Source organism: Coregonus lavaretus (genome assembly GCF_964263955.1).
Source record: "Coregonus lavaretus genome assembly, chromosome: 10".
Taxonomy (NCBI): Eukaryota; Metazoa; Chordata; class Actinopteri; order Salmoniformes; family Salmonidae; genus Coregonus; species Coregonus lavaretus.
In genome coordinates, this window is record NC_139997.1 from 10,159,073 (window position 1) to 10,180,265 (window position 21,193).

At 42.4% G+C, this 21,193-nt stretch overlaps 1 protein-coding gene across 1 annotated transcript in view; it reads right to left on the bottom strand.

Moving 5' to 3' along the window:
- Window positions 1-7,021: 7,021 nt before the first annotated feature.
- The window catches only part of LOC311135575 (chondroitin sulfate N-acetylgalactosaminyltransferase 1-like), a gene marked incomplete at its 3' end in the record, with an annotated part of 37,795 nt that continues 23,623 nt past the window's right edge, over window positions 7,022-21,193 (bottom strand). Inside the window, exons 4-7 of the mRNA XM_084169586.1 lie at window positions 13,670-13,848; window positions 13,411-13,505; window positions 13,199-13,280; window positions 7,022-7,317 (exon numbers count right to left, since the gene is read on the bottom strand). Of these exons, the coding sequence (XP_084025712.1) occupies window positions 7,022-7,317; window positions 13,199-13,280; window positions 13,411-13,505; window positions 13,670-13,848 (652 nt within the window). The remainder of the gene's footprint in view (window positions 7,318-13,198; window positions 13,281-13,410; window positions 13,506-13,669; window positions 13,849-21,193) is intronic.

The following is a 21,193-nucleotide window of genomic DNA, read 5'->3' on the forward strand; positions in this document are numbered from 1 at the left end:
GGATGATCCAGAAGAGGATTGGGAGAATGTCATATTGTCAGATGAAACCAAAATAGAACTTTTTGGTAAAAACTCAACTCGTCGTGTTTGGAGGACAAAGAATGCTGAGTTGCATCCAAAGAACACCATACCTACTGTGAAGCATGGGGGTGGAAACATCATGCTTTGGGGCTGTTTTTCTGCAAAGGGACCAGGACGACTGATCCGTGTAAAGGAAAGAATGAATGGGGCCATGTATCGTGAGATTTTGAGTGAAAACCTCCTTTCATCAGCAAGGGCATTGAAGATGAAACGTGGCTGGGTCTTTCAGCATGACAATGATCCCAAACACACCGCCCGGGCAACGAAGGAGTGGCTTCGTAAGAAGCATTTCAAGGTCCTGGAGTGGCCTAGCCAGTCTCCAGATCTCAACCCCATAGGAAATCTTTGGAGGGAGTTGAAAGTCCGTGTTGCCCAGTGACAGCCCCAAAACATCACTGCTCTAGAGGAGATCTGCATGGAGGAATGGGCCAAAATACCAGCAACAGTGTGTGAAAACCTTGTGAAGACTTACAGAAAACGTTTGACCTGTGTCATTGCCAACAAAGGGTATATAACAAAGTATTGAGAAACTTTTGTTATTGACCAAATACTTATTTTCCACCATAATTTGCAAATAAATTCATAAAAAATCCTACAATGTGATTTTCTGGATTTTTTTCCCTCATTTTGTCTGTCATAGTTGACGTGTACCTATGATGAAAATTACAGGCCTCTCTCATCTTTTTAAGTGGGAGAACTTGCACAATTGGTGGCTGACTAAATACTTTTTTCCCCCACTGTATAGATTTAAAAAAAAGTCACCTTGTCCAAGAGAGATTTACACAGTTATCAAAACGTCACTTCAGGGTTAGTCTACACAAAACAGCCGTTATTTGAAGTGCTTCTAAAATCCACAATGGATAAAATGAACGGTAAAATAACTATAGGAACCATTTCTATGTTTGACCGCTAGGTTTTATGGGTATTTTGACGTGTCCACTGTGGGGCTCAATATAGAACCCCTTTAAAAAATATATTGTATGCTTATATTAAACACATGATTTCCTCTTGCTTCTAGCTAGCATTTAGTTTGCAACAGCACAGGTTCGTATGAACTTGCTGTTTGCCACTCAGACCTCGGCAACAATGTTGCAAAATATGAATTCGGTCTTCCCCTTGCCATAGAGAGCTAATGTGTCGGACATCAGCTAGCCATTTTTCTGACCAGGCGAAATCATGAGGCAGCATCATTAATATGGATATATAGTGAGGGAAGTATTTGATCCCCTGCTGATTTTGTACGTTTGCCCACTGACAAAGACATGATCAGTCTATAATTTTAATGGTAGGTTTATTTGAACAGTGAGAGACAGAATAACAACAACAAAAATCCAGAATAATGCATGTCAAAAATGTTATAAATGTATTTCAATTTTAATGAGGGAAATAAGTATTTGACCCCTCTGCAAAACATGACTTAGTACTTGGTAGCAAAACCCTTGTTGGCAATCACAGAGGTCAGACGTTTCTTGTAGTTGGCCACCAGGTTTGCACACATTTCAGGAGGGATTTTGCTCCACTCCTCTTTGCAGATCTTCTCCAAGTCAGTAAGGTTTCGAGGGTGACGTTTGGCAACTCGAACCTTCAGCTCCCTCCACAGATTTTCTATGGGATTAAGGTCTGGAGACTGGCTAGGCCACTCCAGGACCTTAATGTGCTTCTTCTTGAGCCACTCCTTTGTTGCCTTGGCCATGTGTTTTGGGTCATTGTCATGCTGGAATACCCATCCACGACCCATTTTCAATGCCCTGGCTGAGGGAAGGAGGTTCTCACCCAAGATTTGACAGTATATGGCCCCGTCCATCGTCCCTTTGATGCAGTGAAGTTGTCCTGTCCCCTTAGCAGAAAAACACCCCCAAAGCATAATGTTTCCACCTCCATGTTTGACGGTGGGGATGGTGTTCTTGGGGTCATAGGCAGTATTCCTCCTCCTCCAAACACGGCGAGTTGAGTTGATGCCAAAGAGCTCAATTTTGGTCTCATCTGACCACAACACTTTCACCCAGTTCTCCTCTGAATCATTCAGATGTTCATTGGCAAACTTCAGACGTCCCTGTATATGTGCTTTCTTGAGCAGGGGGACCTTGCGGGCGCTGCAGGATTTCAGTCCTTCACGGCGTAGTGTGTTACCAATTGTTTTCTTGGTGACTATGGTCCCAGCTGCCTTGAGATCATTGACAAAATCCTCCCATGTAGTTTGGGGCTGATTCCTCACCGTTTTCATGATCATTGCAACTCCATGAGGTGAGATCTTGCATGGAGCCCCAGGCCAAGGGAGATTTACAGTTATTTTGTGTTTCTTCCATTTGCGAATAATCGCACCAACTGTTGTCACCTTCTCACCAAGCTGCTTGGCGATGGTCTTGTAGCCCATTCCAGCCTTGTGTAGGTCTACAATCTTGTCCCTGACATCCTTGGAGAGCTCTTTGGTCTTGGCCATGGTGGAGAGTTTGGAATCTGATTGATTGATTGCTTCTGTGGACAGGTATATTTTATACAGGTAACAGGCTGAGATTAGGAGCACTCCCTTTAAGAGTGTGCTCCTAATCTCAGCTCGTTACCTGTATAAAAGACACCTGGGAGCCAGAAATCTTTCTGATTGAGAGGGGGTCAAATACTTATTTCCCTCATTAAAATGCAAATCAATTTATATATACTTTTTTTAATGCTTTTTTTTTTTTTTTTTTCTTTTGTTATTCTGTCTCTCGCTGTTCAAATAAACCTACCATTAAAATTATAGACTGATCATTTCTTTGTCAGTGGGCAAACATACAAAATCAGCAGGGGATCAAATACTTTTTTTCCCTCACTGTAAATGTCAATGGAAAAGAGCTAAAACAAATTAAAAGGGAATGTTATCTGCCATTTCAGAGTTTGACGTGACTGGGTTAGCTTTTGTTAGCTGTTGATTTCTAAAATCCCCATTACACTCTGGGATAGGGCTTGAACCCTCAATGCCTTCACTGGGTATAACATCTTTTAAATAAAGGGTTCATTAAAGATGCACTATGCAGAAATCCCTCCGCCATTTCCTGGTTGCTAAAATTCTAATAGTTCGCCCAATTTCTGTTTATGTGACAAAATAAGCATGGATAGTGTAGAGAACCATTGTACCATCTGAACCGCTTGGAAATATATTTTCCATAACCAAAAATATTGTATTTTCAGCTGTTTGAAACTGGTGTATAAAACCGAAAGTAAAAGACGCAAAAACAAAACTTAAGAACGGGAAGCATAGAAATAACACACATAGAACAGATCTACCGCTTCTTAGACTTGCTTTCAATGACAATGACAGATCTATAACTGAAAGCGAGCGACCCGGCTCTACATATTTTACTGGTTTGTGACCCACTGACACCGCCCCCGGTTAGAAGGGAATAAAACAGCCCAAGAGTTAACACACACAAGAACTTTATTTAAACACTCTGAGGAAGAAGAACATGGGGATGAAAAGTGGGAAAGGTAGTGGAATAGTAGTGGAATGGTAGTGGAATGGTAGTGCAATGGTGGTGGAATGGTAGTGGAATGGTAGTGGAATAGTAGTGGAATGGTAGTGGAATGGTAGTGGAATAGTAGTGGAATGGTAGTGGAATGGTAGTGGAATGTTAGTGGAATAGTAGTGGAATGGTAGTGGAATAGTAGTGGAATGGTAGTGGAATAGTAGTGGAATGGTAGTGGAATAGTAGTGGAATGGTAGTGGAATGGTAGTGCAATGGTGGTGGAATGGTAGTGGAATGGTAGTGGAATAGTAGTGGAATGGTAGTGGAATAGTAGTGGAATGGTAGTGGAATAGTAGTGGAATAGTAGTGGAATGGTAGTGGAATAGTAGTGGAATAGTAGTGGAATGGTAGTGGAATAGTAGTGGAATGGTAGTGGAATAGTAGTGGAATGGTAGTGGTTCTGTAATGGACAGAAACAGAGGTAAAGAATACACACATACCCAATGAATACACCAGGGCACAGATACAGAATCTTACAGAATATAGCAGTAATAAATGTCAAGGAACTGTATAGATTGTATATGCCACCTGCAGAGCATTACACAACACAGTAAACTCAGAGGGGCAACATACCATCTGCAATAGTAGTAACTAACTATGAAGAACAATATACAAATGTTACACAACACACTTTGGCCACGCACTCCTTCCCACAAGTCCAGAGATATATGATTGAGTCCAGTTGTTGATGGGCAGAGACAGAGATGTTGCTCTCTGCCACTGCTTGAGGGAGACTGTAAGTATTGTGTGACCTGCAGAGTCAAGAGGATGGGCAGATGTCCGGCCCCCTAGTAACCTCCCTAGCAACCTATCAGGGCATAGGTCAGTGAGAGTTTGAGAGGCAGGTTTATGGTACCCCCTAGACTCTCAGGCTCCGGTAGTGAGGGATGGGGAGTGGAATGTGCAGCTTTGGGTTGTGAGGTGCTAATAACAGTCACCGGCAGGGAATTCGTAATAATAACTAATATTTCTATATGAATTTGGTAGGATCGCCTAAAAAAGTTACTTATTGCAGCTTTAATCTCTTCCAAAGAACCAAAAGGTTCTATATAGAACCCCAAATAACCCTTTTTTCTATGAGTACAGACTAGAACAAAGTAGAATAAAGTAGATTAGAGACTACTGCATTTTTTGCAAGAGTCAAATAACATCTGGGAAGAAGCATCAGACCAGAAAATTTTTTTTTTTCTTTATTTTAAACTATTACAAGGGTCTCAAAATGAATAAAAGTTTATTTCAATTGAAGGCAAAACTTTAAACAGAATAATTTAAAGGGAAAAAAAGGTATGCATTGAGAATCAATCAAGAACATCATCAGGAAAGTTATATTTATTATTAACAGAAATAAGTATCCTTTCATGAAACAATAAAAACAAACAATAAAACATTAATTAAAAAGAGTGTGCTCATTACTCTTTTTACAGGCTTTGGGGATCCAACACAAATGTAGGTTAATATGAGTTCTTCCATGTGAAATACTCATGAGGAATGTAATCAAACACCTCAATATATAGTTAAAACTCAATTTGGAGAGCTGACATTTAAGACAAATAAGTGAAATGGCATAAGGTCATTGTCACTCACTGAAAATGTATTCATCTATAATACTGCACTTAACCATCGATAGGCTACATCTCTAAGAAATACTCTCAGTTGAAATCCACCTGGATAACATAAAAACAATGTGTCACTTTCAAATATCAGAGGCCACTAACTTTCCTTTTCTAACCATTTCAGATTGTCTTCATTTGCACTTTCATACTGGCCTTTTCTTAACCTTCCCATCCCCTGGCCTATATTGCTCTGTGGATGGACTGCCTATACTGGCCCATTCCTAGCTTATACCGCTCTATAGACATGGAAGCGTTCTACTACCTCTAAACTTCATTTGGCTCATTTAGACTTGTGTCAAGCCATCGTCATTTAAGCTTCTAAGGAAGAGTAGGTACAGCTAACAACATTGTTAAATAATAAATAAGCATTTTTGGAGCAATTTTTTTTCTCCAACATTAAAAGTTCTGATAGAAAGTGAAGACCGTTCTACCATTTTAACACTGTGTTTATAACTTAATTATGGAATAGAAGTGTAATCTATCTATTATAATATATTATTTGCACAATGTTAGCCCATACACAAAACAAAGACTATCTAGAATAGTCAAATGATCTCTTAATATCACAACATTGAGAAACATCTTGGACACTGTATCGATGTTTTCTCTTAGGACCATAACATCTTCCCTATGCCTCATAGCTTCCTGTTCAAACAGCAAACCATAATAATACTGGGCAAAAAATTCAGTATATTTATTTTGAACCTTCAAACGACACCCTTCAAACGACACTGTTTTGTTTATTGATGATATATATAAAAAAAGCACATACAAGCACTTGTAGGATTAGTTAAACTCATGAAAAAGCAGAGCACTATAGATGTAGGATATTCATTTGACCTGTGTTGTCACAGCAAAAGAATCCTGCAGCAACGTTTAGTCCATAATGTTGCTTGATCAGTGGTTTGGCTATCAGCTGGCCAAAAGTAGGCTACATGAAAAGTGCAATACTGTTAATATAACCGTGTATTAACCCCGTTTATACCTGGTTCTAACTTGCGTCCTTTGTCCTGATCTTGTCCACATTCTGATTGTGCACAAAGGACCCATGTTAGCACCAGGTATAAACAGGGCTAGAGTTTGGGTTTTCAGTGAATTTATGTAACTCACAAAGCTCATCTGCATTTGCTGCAGTGCAGGAAAATTCTCAGCAACAAAGGAGTGATCAAATTAGGATACTACATCTGTATAATGATTCTGTGGAGCTTGAGAAATAATTAATATCTAACAGCTTCCATGTCCCTCCATTGTTGTCATTGTGTCTCTACATAACCCTCAGTAATGCCTGTTTTAATTTATTGATTGACCATCAGTACTGAGTAGAGTCAAGTGACCTGTTTACATGACTTCAGCTTTAGAGTGTCCTCATTCCATTCACAGTCATGCTGTTCTCTTCCAGTCCACAAGGTGTCTCTAATAGGCTACAGGAAAATCTAGTTATAGTCTTTATCTAGCCTTCAAGAAATATCAGCAGATGCCTCATCATGATTCTCAAAACCAGCTGTCAGTCAGTCAACATGATTTTAAACCAAAACACAGCGGAGCAGTCAAGTCTTTCTGCTGCTCCTTTTGACTCTCACTGTTGTCTTTACAGTGCTTGCACTTCTTCAAGTTACGACAGGTGTCTTTTTTATGTCTGTTTTGGCATCGGAGGACATATTGGAGTGTTTTTTCTCCATAGTGAGTCAGTATTGTTATGTCATCAGTTCATAACAATAGATCTCTGTTCTGTTGTTGTTTCCCCCTCACTGTCTCTGACTGTCATTCTGTCATGCCCTCCTCCTGTAGTCTAGAGTCCTGTGTGACTCCCTCATCATGTCTTCATCATGTCTTCTTGGCAGGGTTTGGCCTCTGGGGTTTCTGCTTGCGCAGGTGTGCCTCAATCTCGTGTCGGAAGAAGAGCATCCCCAGCTGGCCATGCGAGGCCTCGTTCATGGCCTTGGACTGCATGCACATCCTGTACTGTTCCGGGGGCAGCTCGTCCGCGCAGTGCTTTTCGTGCCACAGGTGGAAGAGGCCCCTAGACGGGGACCGCACCACCAGCAGGTTGCTGTGAAGGTATTTCCTGTAAAGGTGCACGTCCTCGCCGCCCCAGCCTTTGATGTCCACGTCGAAACCACCTGGAGGAGGGACAACATGAACTCATCAACTCACTGCACATATACAGTGAGCTCCATAATTCATTGGACAGTGACCATTGTTTTGTTATTTTGGTTCTGTACTCTAGCACTTTGAGTTTGAAAGGATACAATGACAATGAGCGTGAAGTGCAGACTGTCAGCTTTAATTTGAGGGTATTTTCATACATATCGGATGAACCGTTTAGAAATGACAGCACCTTTTGTACATGGTCCCCCCATTTTAAGGTACTACAAGTATTTGTTAAATTGGCTTCACAGATGTGTGTCGTTAGGCAGGTGTATTCATTTGTGTCGTTAGTGAATGCAGGAGAGCTGTTGATGAATAGTAATGATTCTAGACGTTGCTATTGCCTTTGGAGGTTGTTATTGGGGTGTGACAACATGAGGAAGACAGCAGTGTCGATGCAAATGAAGTTGGCCGTCATAAGGCTCAGAAATGAAAATCAATCATTCAGGAACATTGCAAAAACCCTGGCCATGCCCAAGTCAACAGTTTTGTTCATCATTAACAAGAAAAAAACAACCGGTGAACTCAATTATGTCAAAAGACCCGGTAGACAGAGGAAGACCACTGTAGTGGATGACCGGAGAATACTCTCTATGGTGAAGAAAAAACCCCTGATAACAGCCCAACAGATCAAAAACACTCTCCTGGATGCAGGTGTAGATGTGTCAAAGTCTACCATACGCAGAAGACTACACCAGCAGGACTACAGAGGGTACACTACAAGATGCAAACCACTGATAAGCCTGAAGAACAGAAAGGCAAGATTACAGTTTGCTAAAAAGCACCTAAAAGAACCCCAAGAGTTCTGGAAAAAAACATTGTGGACAGATGAGACAAAGATTAACATGTACCAGAGTGATGGAAAGACAAAAGTGTGGAGAAAAAAAGAAATGCCCATGATCCAAAGCATACCACCTCATCCATGAAACATGGTGGAGGGGGTGTTATGGCTTGGGCCTGTATGGCTGCCAGTGGAACAGGCTCACTTGTCTTCATCGATGATGTGACTGCAGACAGAAGTAGAACAATGAATTCTGAAGTCTACAGAAATATTTTATCTGCTCAGATAAAACCAAATGCCTCCAAACTCATTGGACGGCACTTAATCACGCAACAAGACAATGACCCTAAACATACTGCTAGAGCAACAAAGGGGTTTTTGATGGCCAAAAAGTGGAAAAACCTTGACTGGCCGAGTCAATCACCAGATCTGAATCCAATTGAACATGCATTTTACATGCTGAAGAGGAGACTTAAGGCAATAAGTCCCCGAAACAAGCAGGAACTGAAGATGGCTGCAGTACAGGCCTGGCAGAGCATCACCAGGGAAGATACCCAGCGTCTGGTGATGGCGATGCATCGCAGACTTCAAGCAGTCATTGCATGCAAAGGATATGCGACCAAATATTAACAATGATTACTTTATTCTACATTATGTTAAACTGTCCAATGATTTTTGATGCCCGAAAATGGGGGGGAGCATGTACAAAAGCTTCTATAATTCGTAAACGGTTCATCCGATATGTATGAAAATACCCTCAAATTAAAGCTGACAGTCTGCACTTCACCCTCATTGTCATTGTATCCTTTCAAACTCAAAGTGCTAGAGTACAGAACCAACATAACAAAAGAATGGTCACTGTCCAGTGAATTATGGAGCTCACTGTATAACAGAGGAGGGCCAACAGAGATCAGGGGTGGGTTCAGTAGGACGTTGTGGAGCGTTCATATAGAAATATGTAATGTGGAAAATCAATTAAGCCTCTCTTAAATGTAGAATGTAAAAAAAAATAGCATGCCAGCTCTATTCATTACATTTCTATTTGCGACATTGCACAACATTTGCCCACTGAACTATGCCCCTGATTGATTGATCAGGTCAAACAGGGGTCAGAGGTCAAATCCTGATGGCAGGGTTCTGTTTTTGTCATGATGACAACTTGTTAAATTCATATGTTAATGCAAAAACATATCCGGTTTGTTGTGATGAGTTCTACCAGTTTTCTCTACATGCATAATGTCTGGGGTATGTTGCTATGACAGCAGTGGAGTGATGAGCTGTTGGGATAGAACCTCAGAATATGCACAAACTCAGACAGGAAGAGGCAAAGCGAGAGGCTCCACTCCCGTCAAAATCTGTCCATGCCAGAATACAGCCATAAGCAGACCAAGTTAAGATTTTTTGTACGGAGTTCAATGAGAGAGGGTCGGATTTGGTAAACAACATTTTTTTGTTGCTAATTTGCAAAGTGAGGCTTATTTTATCTAATAGAAGTTTTGTAATGTTTAGGTTGTTACGAATGTACTGATATAAGTGGACGCACGTGGCATCTCTGCAACTTTGAGAACAACTATTTTATCTCAAGAGTTGTGTCTGTTGTTCACACGCATATCTGCCCTTTCATTGGCTAGAACGTTCCCACCTGATCTCACCTCCTCCCGCCTGCCTTTCCACATTTGTGACAACAACTCCCATTGTTAGGGCAGAGACAAGACCATCCCGTCATTATAGAGTATCTCTGCCTAACATGGCTTTCAGAGGAAGTAAGATGCTGACGTCAGTTCTTTCAAACTATCTGGGCTACATCCTCCTAGGTGACACTGGTAATCATGTTTAGCTTTTTCTTCCTTTTTCTCTCTTTGACTGCAGACTGCTCAGTGCTCAACCATAGACAGAAACTGCTTCTCCAATAGAAATCCCCGATCACACTTTTAGGCGATGTCATGGCGACGTTAGCTAGCTAAGCTCATGCGCAGAGACACGTCATTGGGTCCCCAATCACACTTTTATGCGATGTTAGCTAGCTAAGCGCATGTGCAGAAACACGTCATCGGGTCTAACGGTTGTGTAGCGCCGAACTGCGTATGTGCAGACTGTAAAATCAAATGCACTCCTTTGATATAAAATAGTTTTTGATGAAAATGAAAATGTGTCAGTTTGTCACTTTCACTAGGTTTTAGTAATGACAGTTTCAGACACTGAAGACATCGAATCTAGTCTTTGTCCTCAGAAAAATAAGATTGACAGAAAATAAACAACTAAAGCCTGGCGTACACTACACAATTTTGGCCCCGATTTAGCTGTCCCAGACAAGTTTTTGAGATCGGAGACAAAATTCCCATGTCATTGCCTACTCGGGGTGCGTGGCTGTTCCCGAGGCTTGTATAATGTGAGCGGGTCAGAGACGCAATCTGAGGGCTACCGATCCCGTCTTTGAGCAGTCCCAGACGTTCCGATATTTTGAAACAGGTTTGATTTTATCGGCACAAAATCTGCAATGCACTTGAAATGTGAGATGTGCAACGACAAGTTTTGAGAACGATGAACAGCGATTGTTTGTGAGCTGGGGCCTAAAAATATCCTCTCTGTTTTGAGAACGATGATCAGCGATTGTTTGTGCGCTGGGGCCTAAAAATATTCTCTCTGTTTTGAGAACGATGATCAGCGATTGTTTGTGCGCTGGGGCCTAAAAATATCATCTCTGTTTTGAGAACGATGATCAGCGATTGTTTGTGCGCTGGGGCCTAAAAATATTCTCTCTGTTTTGAGAACGATGATCAGCGATTGTTTGTGCGCTGGGGCCAAAAAATATCCTCTCTGTTTTGAGAACGATGATCAGCGATTGTTTGTGCGCTGGGGCCTAAAAATATTCTCTCTGTTTTGAAAACGATGATCAGCGATTGTTTGTGCGCTGGGGCCTAAAAATATCCTCTCTGTTTTGAGAACGATGATCAGCGATTGTTTGTGCGCTGGGGCCTAAAAATATCCTCTCTGTTTTGAGAACGATGATCAGCGATTGTTTGTGCGCTGGGGCCTAAAAATATCCTCTCTGTTTTGAGAACGATGATCAGCGATTGTTTGTGTGCTGGGGCCTAAAAATATCCTCTCTGTTTGAACTCATTCTGTCTCTTCTCTTCATCTCACTGGGAGAAGCACATTGTTTATTTTCTCTCTCTCTCTCTCTCTCTCTCTCTCTCTCTCTCTCTCTCTCTGTCTCTCTGTCTCTCGTCTCTCTCTCTCTCTCTCTCTCTCTCTCTGCCATTTGGGACGTAGACACTGTCCAGAGACGGTCCTTATTCCCACCATAATTTATAGCCTCTGATTTCATCTAATGGCCTCGACTGAGGTGGAAAATGGTATTCAGGCAAAACCTGTCCTGAGAGCCAATATGCCTGAATCCATAATGATATTGCAGATGGTTTGGATATGAATGAAAATACGGTGCATTCGGAAATTATTCAGACCCCTTCCCTTTTCCCACTTTTTGTTACATTACCGCCTTATTCTAAAATGGATTTAAAAAATAATAATAATCCACATCACACAATACCCCATAATGACAAAGCAAAAACAGGTTTTTATATTTTTTGCTCATTTATAAAAAATATAAAACAGAAATACCTTATTTACATAAGTATTCAGACCGTTTGCTATGAGACTCGAAATTGAGTTCCGGTGCATCCTGTTTCCATTGATCATCCATGAGATGTTTCTACAACTTGATTGGAGTCCACCTGTGGTAAATTCAATTGATTGGACATGATTTGGAAAGGCACACAGAGTTGACAGTGCATGTCAGAGCAAAAACCAATCCATGAGGTCGAAGGAATTGTCCGTAGAGCTCTGAGACAGGATTGTGTCGAGGTACAGATCTGGAGAAGGGTACCCAAAAATGTCTGCAGCATTGAAGGTCCCCAAGAACACAGTGGCCTCCATCATTCTTAAATGGAAGAAGTTTGGAACCACCAAGACTCTTCCTAGAGCTGGCCGCCCGGCCAAATTGAGCAATCGGGGGAGAAGGGCCTTGGTCAGGGAGGTGACCAAGAACCCGATAGTCACTCTGACAGAGCTCCAGAGTTCTTCTGTGGAGATGGGAGAACCTTCCAGAAGTACAACCATCTCTGCAGCACTCCACCAATCAGGCCTTTATGGTAGAGTGGCCAGACGGAAGCCACTCCTCAGTAAATTGTACATGACAGCCCGCTTGGAGTTTGCCAAAAGGCACCTAAAGGACTCTCAGACCATGAGAAACAAGATTCTCTGGTCTGATGAAACCAAGATTGAACTCTTTGGCCTGAATGCCAAGCTTCACATCTGGAGGAAGCATGGTGGTGGCAGCATCATGCTGTGGGGATGTTTTCAGCGGCAGGGACTGGGAGACTAGTCAGGATCGAGGGAAAGATGAACAGAGCAAAGTACAGAGAGACCCTTGATGAAAACCTGCTCCAGAGCGCTCAGGACCTCAGACTGGGATGAAGGTTCACCTTCCAACAGGACAATGACCCTAAGCACACAGCCAAGACAACGCAGGAGTGGCTTCGAGACAAGTCTCTGAATGCCCTTGAGTGGCCCAGCCAGAGCCCGGACTTGAACCCGATCGAGCATCTCTGGAGAGACCTGGAAATAGCTGTGCAGCGATGCGCCCCATCCATCCGAGAGGATCTGCAGAGAAGAATGGGAGAAACTCCCCAAATACAGGTGTGCCAAGCTTGTAACGTCATACCCAAGAAGACGAGGCTGTAATCGCTGCTTCAACAAAGTACTGAGTAAAGAGTCTGAATACTTATGTAAATGTAATATTTCATAATTTTATTTTATATTTTAATTTTCTTTAAATTCTAAAAACCTGTTTTTGCTTTGTCATTATGGGGTATTGTGTGTAGATTGTTGAGGGGGACAAAAACTATTTAATCCATTTTAGAATAAGGCTGTAACATAAAGAATGTGGAAAAAGTAAAGGGGTCTGAATACTTTCCGAATGCACTGTATATGTTTCTCTTAGCACAATTTGCATTGCATTACCATTAATATGAAGGCATAATTGACCAGCGATGAGGTAACATGATATTTACCTATGTTGATGAAATCTGATTTGTATTGGCATGTCATTCCGAAGCCAAAGTCTCTCCAGAATCCTGTGTCCTTTTTAATCACCTATTAAACCAGAGCAATAAAGAACAGGCCAATTTAATGTGAGAAAACATGCTGTTGTACCATGTGTGTGGTATCTCTTAACCTTTCTGAAGAATCATTTAGAGGACATCAGTGAAAACAGATTTCTTACCAGTTGCTGCTCCACTGGAGGGATGTGGTCGTGGTTACCGTATATCAGGGTTGGGTTGTACTGGCTGAACAGAACGGGATAGAACACCTTCTTACCTAAGGAAGAAAGATATGCAAAAGATTCCCAATGTATTTATTACCAATGTTAAATAAACTTGAAGTTGAACATGTTGTTAGAAAACCATAGTAAAATATAGCATCCCGCTCTGAACACAGCACTGATGTTGGTTTGTTCAGTCAAGTGTAGTAACCTCACTCACCAGGTTGAGTGTTGAGTCGGCAGGTGTTGAGGAAGTCAGCGGTGAAGTAGATGTCGACATCACAGAAGAAAAGGAGAACGTTCCCTCCCTTCCACGCCCTGGCACCCACATCCAGTCCACGCCCCCGGGAGAACTCCTCATTCAGCTGGAGCAGAGTGAAGTTCTTAAAGTTGATCTCCCTGTGAGGTGGGAAAGGGAAAGAGTTTATTCATTAGATTTGTGGACAATTTAAAAACACAATTCAGCTGTATTTAAAGTCATCAAGGATAACACAATAACATTTAAAAATCCAATGCAGCCGTTATTATTTCAATGTCAAATCATTTCTGGGTAATAATTAAGTACCTTACTATGATTGTTTTCAATTAAAATAGTCTAAAATAAAATAAAAATAGCTTCTTAGCAAAGATACATTTCTAAAGCAAGAATGTTACTAGGACTGTCAGGGAGTGTTCTGAGTGGGGAGGGGAAAACTGAAAACTAGCTGTTATTGGAAGAGAGGTTTGGAACACAGAGACCCTCTGGAAAAGATTAACCTTCTTTTTTATCAGTCTATTAACTCATTTATTGCCTGGTGATGTCACCGTAGCACGTTTACAGTGAACACGGGGTTTGTCCCTTCCGTTTTGAGCGCGTCACTTGTCTCCGTGCTACGCTGTTTGTTGCTGCTTGGCTACCTGCCAAACTTGACGTTTTTTACTTTAAAAAACAAAGTTTAATCTATCTTCATTTAACACATTTTACCAACGTCTTAGTTATTTTTATATTTTTTACTTGCTCAATCTTTTTCATTCAACTTTTTCACCCCGGACGCTTTATCTGGACATGGTTCTACAGGACCTCCACCAGCCGAAGCTAAGTAACAAAAAATTTGATCATATTACTCTAATAATAATAATAATATGCCATTTAGCAGACGCTTTTATCCAAAGCGACTTACAGTCGTGCGTGCATACATTTTTGTGTATGGGTGGTCCCGGGGATCGAACCCACTACCTTGGCGTTACAAGCCCCGTGCTCTACCAGCTGAGCTACAGAGGACTCCAGTGCTAGCCTCTCTACACTTGCTTCCTGTTAAGGCTAGGGCTGATTTCAAGGTTTTACTGCTAACTTACAAAGCATTACATGGGCTTGCTCCTACCTATCTCTCCAATTTGGTCCTGCCGTACATACCTACACGTACGCTATGGTCACAAAATGCAGGCCACTTTATTGTCCCTAGAATTTCTAAGCAAACAGCTGGAGGCAGGGCTTTCTCCTATAGAGCTCCATTTTTATGGAATGTTCTGCCTATCCATGTGAGAGACGCAGACTCGGCTCGACCTTTAAGTCTTTACTGAAGACTCATCTCTTCAGTAGGTCCTATGATTGAGTGTAGTCTGGCCCAGGGGTGCAAAGGTGAACGGAAAGGCACTGGAGTGACAAACTGCCCTTGCTGTCTCTGCCTGGCCGGTTCCTGTCTCTCCATTAGGATTCTCTGCCTCTGACCCTATTACGGGGGCTGAGTCACTGGCTTACTGGTGCTTTCCATGCCGTCCCTAGGAGGGGTGCATCACTTGAGTGGGTTGAGTCACTGACGTGATTTTCCTGTCCGGTTTGTCGCTCCCTCGGGCTCGTGCAGTGGAGGAGATCTTTGTGGGCTATACTCAGCCACCAACCTCAGGGTAGTAGGTTGGTGGTCTGTTGATATCCCTCTGGTAGTGTGGGGCCTGTGCTTTGGCAAAGTGGGTGGGGTTATATCCTGCCTGGTTGGCCCTGTCTGGGGGTATCGTCGGACGGGGCCACAGTGTCTCCCGACACCCCCTTTCTCAGCCTCCAGTATCTATGCTGCAATAGTCTTTGTGCCGGGGGGCTAGGTCAGTCTGTTATATCTGGTGTTATTCTCCTGTCTTATCCGGTGTCCTGTGTGAATTTAAGTATGCTCCCTCTAATTCTCTCTCTCTCCCTCTCTCCCTCCCATCCCGGAGGACCTGAGCCCTAGGACCATGCCTCAGGATTACCTGGCCTGATGACTCCTTGCTGTCCACAGTCCACCTGGTCGTGCTGCTGCTCCAGTTTGAACTGTTCTGCCTGCGGCTATGGAACCCTGACCTGTTCACCGGACGTGCTACCTTGTCCCAGACCTGCTGTTTTCAACTCTCTCTCTCTACCGCACCTGCTATTTCAACCTCTAAATGCCCGGCTATGAAAAGCCAAGTGACGTTTACTCCTGATGTACTGACCTGTTGCAACTTCTGGCACAGCCATAAGGGGACTGGCCACCCCTCAGAGCCTGGTTCCTCTCTAGGTTTCTTCCAAGGTTTCTGCCTTTCTAGGGAGTTTTTCCTAACCACCGTGCTTCTCCATCTGCATTGCTTGCTGTTTGGGGTTTTAGGCTGGGTTTCTGTATAGCACTTTGTGACATCTGCTGATGTAAAAAGGGCTTTATAAATACAATTTGATTGATTGATAAGATTGACCATGGAAGGCCAAAACTCCATCCCACCAAAACAGGATGAAATTTCAGGCGATCTTTTCAAACAGCTCTTACACTAAAAGGGCATTATCATCATTTTCACAGTATTATTCCAACCTCATAGTGTGGAAATATATAAAACACAGGAAAATCACATTTTTGACTGCACTGGGCCTTTAAGAACGTATTGCCGCTGTGGTCCTCTGAGGAGAGGAAGGAGAGATAGAGAGAAGAAAGGAGAGGGAGAGGACAAGAGAGGAGAAAAAGGAAACCCAACCCATTGGATACCAGACAGAGGGAAACCGCATGGCTCCTCCAAAAATTGCTCAAAAAGTGAATTAGCTTAATTGATTCAAAGTTACCTTAGTAGAGGGAATGGGACAGGCTTAATTGAGCAGTGTCTAATGGGTGTTATGAGAGCAGAGAGGGCAGAGGACCCAGCTGAGCCTGGATACAGGCACTGCATACAATGCACATAGCTCTGTCTTTTTTTTTTCTTCTTTTTTTTCTCACCTTTATTTAACCAGTTCTCATTTACAACTGCGACCTGGCCAAGATAAAGCAAAGCAGTGCGATAAAAACAACAACACAGTATGGGGTAAAACAAAACATAAAGTCAAAAATACAACAGAAAATATATATACAGTGTGTGCAAATGTAGCAAGTTATGGCGGTAAGGCAATAAATAGGCTATAGTGCAAAATAATTACAATTAGTATTAACACTGGAATGATAGATGTGCAAGAGATGTGCAAATAGAGATACTGGGGTGCAAATGAGCAAAATAAATAACAATATGGGGATGAGGTAGTTGGGTGGGCTAATTTCAGATGGGCTGTGTACAGGTGCAGTGATCGGTAAGGTGCTCTGACAACTGATGCTTAAAGTTAGTGAGGGAGATAAGAGTCTCCAGCTTCAGAGGTTTTGCAATTCGTTCCAATCATTGGCAGCAGAGAACTGGAAGGAATGGCGGCCAAAGGAGGTGTTGGCTTTGGGAATGACCAGTGAGATATACCTGCTGGAGCGCAGACTACGGGTGGGTGTTGCTATGGTGACCAATGAGCTAAGATAAGGCGGGGATTTGCCTAGCAGTGATTTATAGATGGCCTGGAGCCAGTGGGTTTGGCGACGAATATGTAGTGAGGACCAGCCAACAAGAGCGTACAGGTCACAGTGGTGGGTAGTATATGGGGCTTTGGTGACAAAACGGATGGCACTGTGATAGACTACATCCAATTTGCTGAGTTGAGTGTTGGAGGCTATTTTGTAAATGACATTGCCGAAGTCAAGGATCGGTAGGATAGTCAGTTTTATGAGGGCATGTTTGGCAGCATGAGTGAAGGAGGCTTTGTTACGAAATAGGAAGCCAATTCTAGATTTAACTTTGGATTGGAGATTCTTAATGTGAGTCTGGAAGGAGAGTTTACAGTCTAACCAGACACCTAGGTATTTGTAGTTGTCCACATACTCTAGGTCAGACCCGTCGAGAGTAGTGATTCTAGTCGGGTGGGCGGGTGCCAGCAGCGTTCGATTGAAGAGCATGCATTTAGTTTTACTAGTGTTTAAGAGCAGTTGGAGGCTACTGAAGGAGTGTTGTATGGCATTGAACCTTGTTTGGAGGTTTGTTAACACAGTGTCCAATGAAGGGCCAGATGTATACAAAATGGTGTCGTCTGCGTAGAGGTGGATCTGAGAGTCACCAGCAGCAAGAGCGACATCATTGATATACACGGAGAAAAGAGTCGGCCCAAGAATTGAACCCTGTGGCACCCCCATAGAGACTGCCATAGGTCCAGACAACAGGCCCTCCGATTTGACACATTGAACTCTATCTGAGAAGTAGTTGGTGAACCAGGGTTGGCAGTCATTTGAGAAACCAAGGCTATTTAGTCTGCCAATAAGAATGCGGTGGTTGACAGAGTCGAAAGCCTTGGCCAGGTCGATGAAGACGGCTGCACAGTACTGTCTATTATCGATCGCGGTTATAATATCGTTTAGGACCTTGAGCGTGGCTGAGGTACACCCATGACCAGCTCGGAAACCGGATTGCATAGCGGAGAAGGTACGGTGGGATTCGAAATGGTCGGTGATCTGTTTGTTAACTTGGCTTTCAAAAACTTTCGAAAGGCAGGGCAGGATGGATAAAGGTCTGTAACAGTCTTTGTACTGTGCCCTTAACTACAGTACACACACAATCCAGCATACTGTAGTGAACCTAATTTCCCTTCTGACAGCAGCAGGACTAATAAGATCAGGTTGTAATGTGGCTACATGATGGTTGTGTCCCAAATGGCAACCTATTCCCTACATAATGCACAACTTTTGACCAGGGCACTTACTTAGGGCTCTGGTCAAAAGTAGTGCACTATATAGGGATTAGGGTGCCAGTCGGGACGTAGCCCTGGTGTCTGTGATGAGAAGTAAGGTTCGTTAATATGCTGCTCACTCTGTCAACGTGACAAATGTGTTTTAACATTTCAGCCTCCTTTAGGCATTATCCTCCTCCACCCACGGTAAACATCCACTGACTGATGTTCCTGTATTAGTGAGGGATTACTGTCCTGCTGGATAGTGTGGATAGTGGCAGGGACTGAGTGGCACTTTGGGGGCTCAACTCAAACACAAGCCTGCTAACTGTACAAGACCAACAGAGAGAGAGAGAGACGCATGGAGAGATTGAGGTCTGCCACACACACGCACATACACTTCAGGATCCAGCAGGATAAATTATACATTCATTCCTAACCTTGGGCCTTGCACTAGGGGGAATTAGCTAGAATCTCAAAAAAACATTGTAATTAATTGTTTGAGATGTGAACACTATAAAATTGCTAATGCATTATTAACAAACGCTCTCAAGGACCGAACATTTCCATAATGAATATTTTCTTTCTCCCTGCCCACCCACCAGATTTCCTCACTAAGGTATTTCTAGACTTCTCAGAATTAAATTCAGACACTGCAGTGGTTGGAGGAGATTTTAAATGTTTGTTGAACCCCCTTATTGACAAGTTTCCCAGCCGCATAGCTTCACCCTCTCCTCAAGCTAGGTCGCTTAAAGCTATTTGTGATGATCTGGGGTATGCTGATGTCTGGAGAACCTTTCATCCCTCCAACAGAGAGTTCACCTTTTTCTCTGCACCTCATGGATGTCAGACTAGAATAGATTACTTCTTTATGCCCAAAATGTCTTTGTAGTCTGTCGTATCTGCTAATATAGTAAGCATAGTCATATCTGATCATACTAAGGTGATCCTGGACCTAAAACTCAAAGGAACACCTAATCCATCAAGACATTGGAGATTGAATACAACCATTCTTAAAGACCATACATTTACATCACATTTTATTACAGAGTTTAAAGCATTTTTCTCTATTAACTCTCAATCAACAGATAACCCCTCACTCCTTTTGGAAACCTGTAAAGCGTACACCAGGGGTCTGATTATGTCATACTCAGCCACTAAGAGGTGGAAAAAAACGTGAAAAGCAAAAAACATTAGAGGGTGAATTAGGAACTAAAGAGAAGGACTACATTAAAATTCCCACTCCTGCCCTATTAAAGGAAATATCAGTCCTTAGATCAACGTTGGACTCTCTCCTAACACAGGACGCTGAAAAGAAAATGAGATTTGTAAGGCAAAAGCTTGGCGATAAACCAGGAACATATTTGGCGTACCTAGCTAAAAAGAGAGCTGACTCCCAGTCAATTGCTACTATTACTGATTTTGATGGCAACCATTTATATAAAAATAAATTGATAAATGAGTCATTTAAGAAATGTTATGCAAATCTTTATGCCTCAGAACTGACAAATGATGCACCCAAACTAATGGAGGACTTATTTTCTAAGATTGAGCTCCCGACTACCTAAGAGGTCTCTCCATAATGCCCCTATTACCAAGGAAAAGATCATGTTTGCAATTAACAATCTGCAAAATGGTAGGGCCCCAGGACCAGACGGATTTTGTAGTGAGTTATATAAGGAGTTCCATGGCCTGATCCTTGAGCCATTGCTTGATATGTTTAACCACTCATTTTCAAATGACCACCTCCCTCAAACGCTGAGGGAAGCCAACATATCACTTATTCTCAAAAAGAGAAAATGCCCAGAGTCTTGTTCCTCATACAGACCCATTGCCCTTCTGATTGTGGATAGAAAATTGCTTAAAATCCTAGCCACACGACTAGAGGACTTATTGCCACTCATTGTGAAAGGGGACCAAACTGGCTTCATTAAGGGCCGTAAGTCATGTAACAATGTCAGGCGGCTTCTTAATGTTACTCAAACCTATCAACAAAGTGCTGTGGATGGTCTTGTGCTCTCCCTAGATGCTGAGAAAGCATTTGACCTGGAGGGGTCCTACCTATTCTTTGGTCTAGGGGACAACTTTATAAAATGGGTTAAGGTTTTATATGATGACCCTCAGGATGCTGTCCTTACTAATGGGCTAAGGTCAAATAGCTTCTCCACACACAGAGGTACCAGGCAGGGCTGTCCTTTGTCCCCTCTCCTATTTGCACTCGCTATGGAACCACTGGCCGAGGCCATCAGAGTAACGCCTGCTATACAGGGTCTGCTCATTGGTGACGTTCATCATAAAATAAGCTTGTATGCTGATGATGTTCTGATATTCATCTCTAGCCCCGAGACTTCAATTACATATCTTGTTAATATTATTGAATTATTCAGTGAATTCTCAGGCTACAATATTAATTTAACTAAATCAGAGGCTATGCCACTTGGTAGTCTTCACTCTGTACCTACTACCTCTCCCCCCTTTCCTTTTAAATGGTCTCCCTCAGGTTTTATGTATCTGGGTATATTCGTAGCAAATTTACAAAGCCAATTTTGTTCCCTTGTTTGATACAATAAGACAGGATCTGGAGCGCTGGAACTCTCTTCCGATATCATTGTTGGGTAGAATATCTTTCTTGAAAATGAACATTTAACGTAGACTACTTTACTCAATCCAAATGATCCCAGTCTTACTTTCCAGTAAGGTAATAAAATATTTAAATGGCTGGTTAAGTTCCTTCATATGGAGTAAACGCAAGCCAAGACTTAA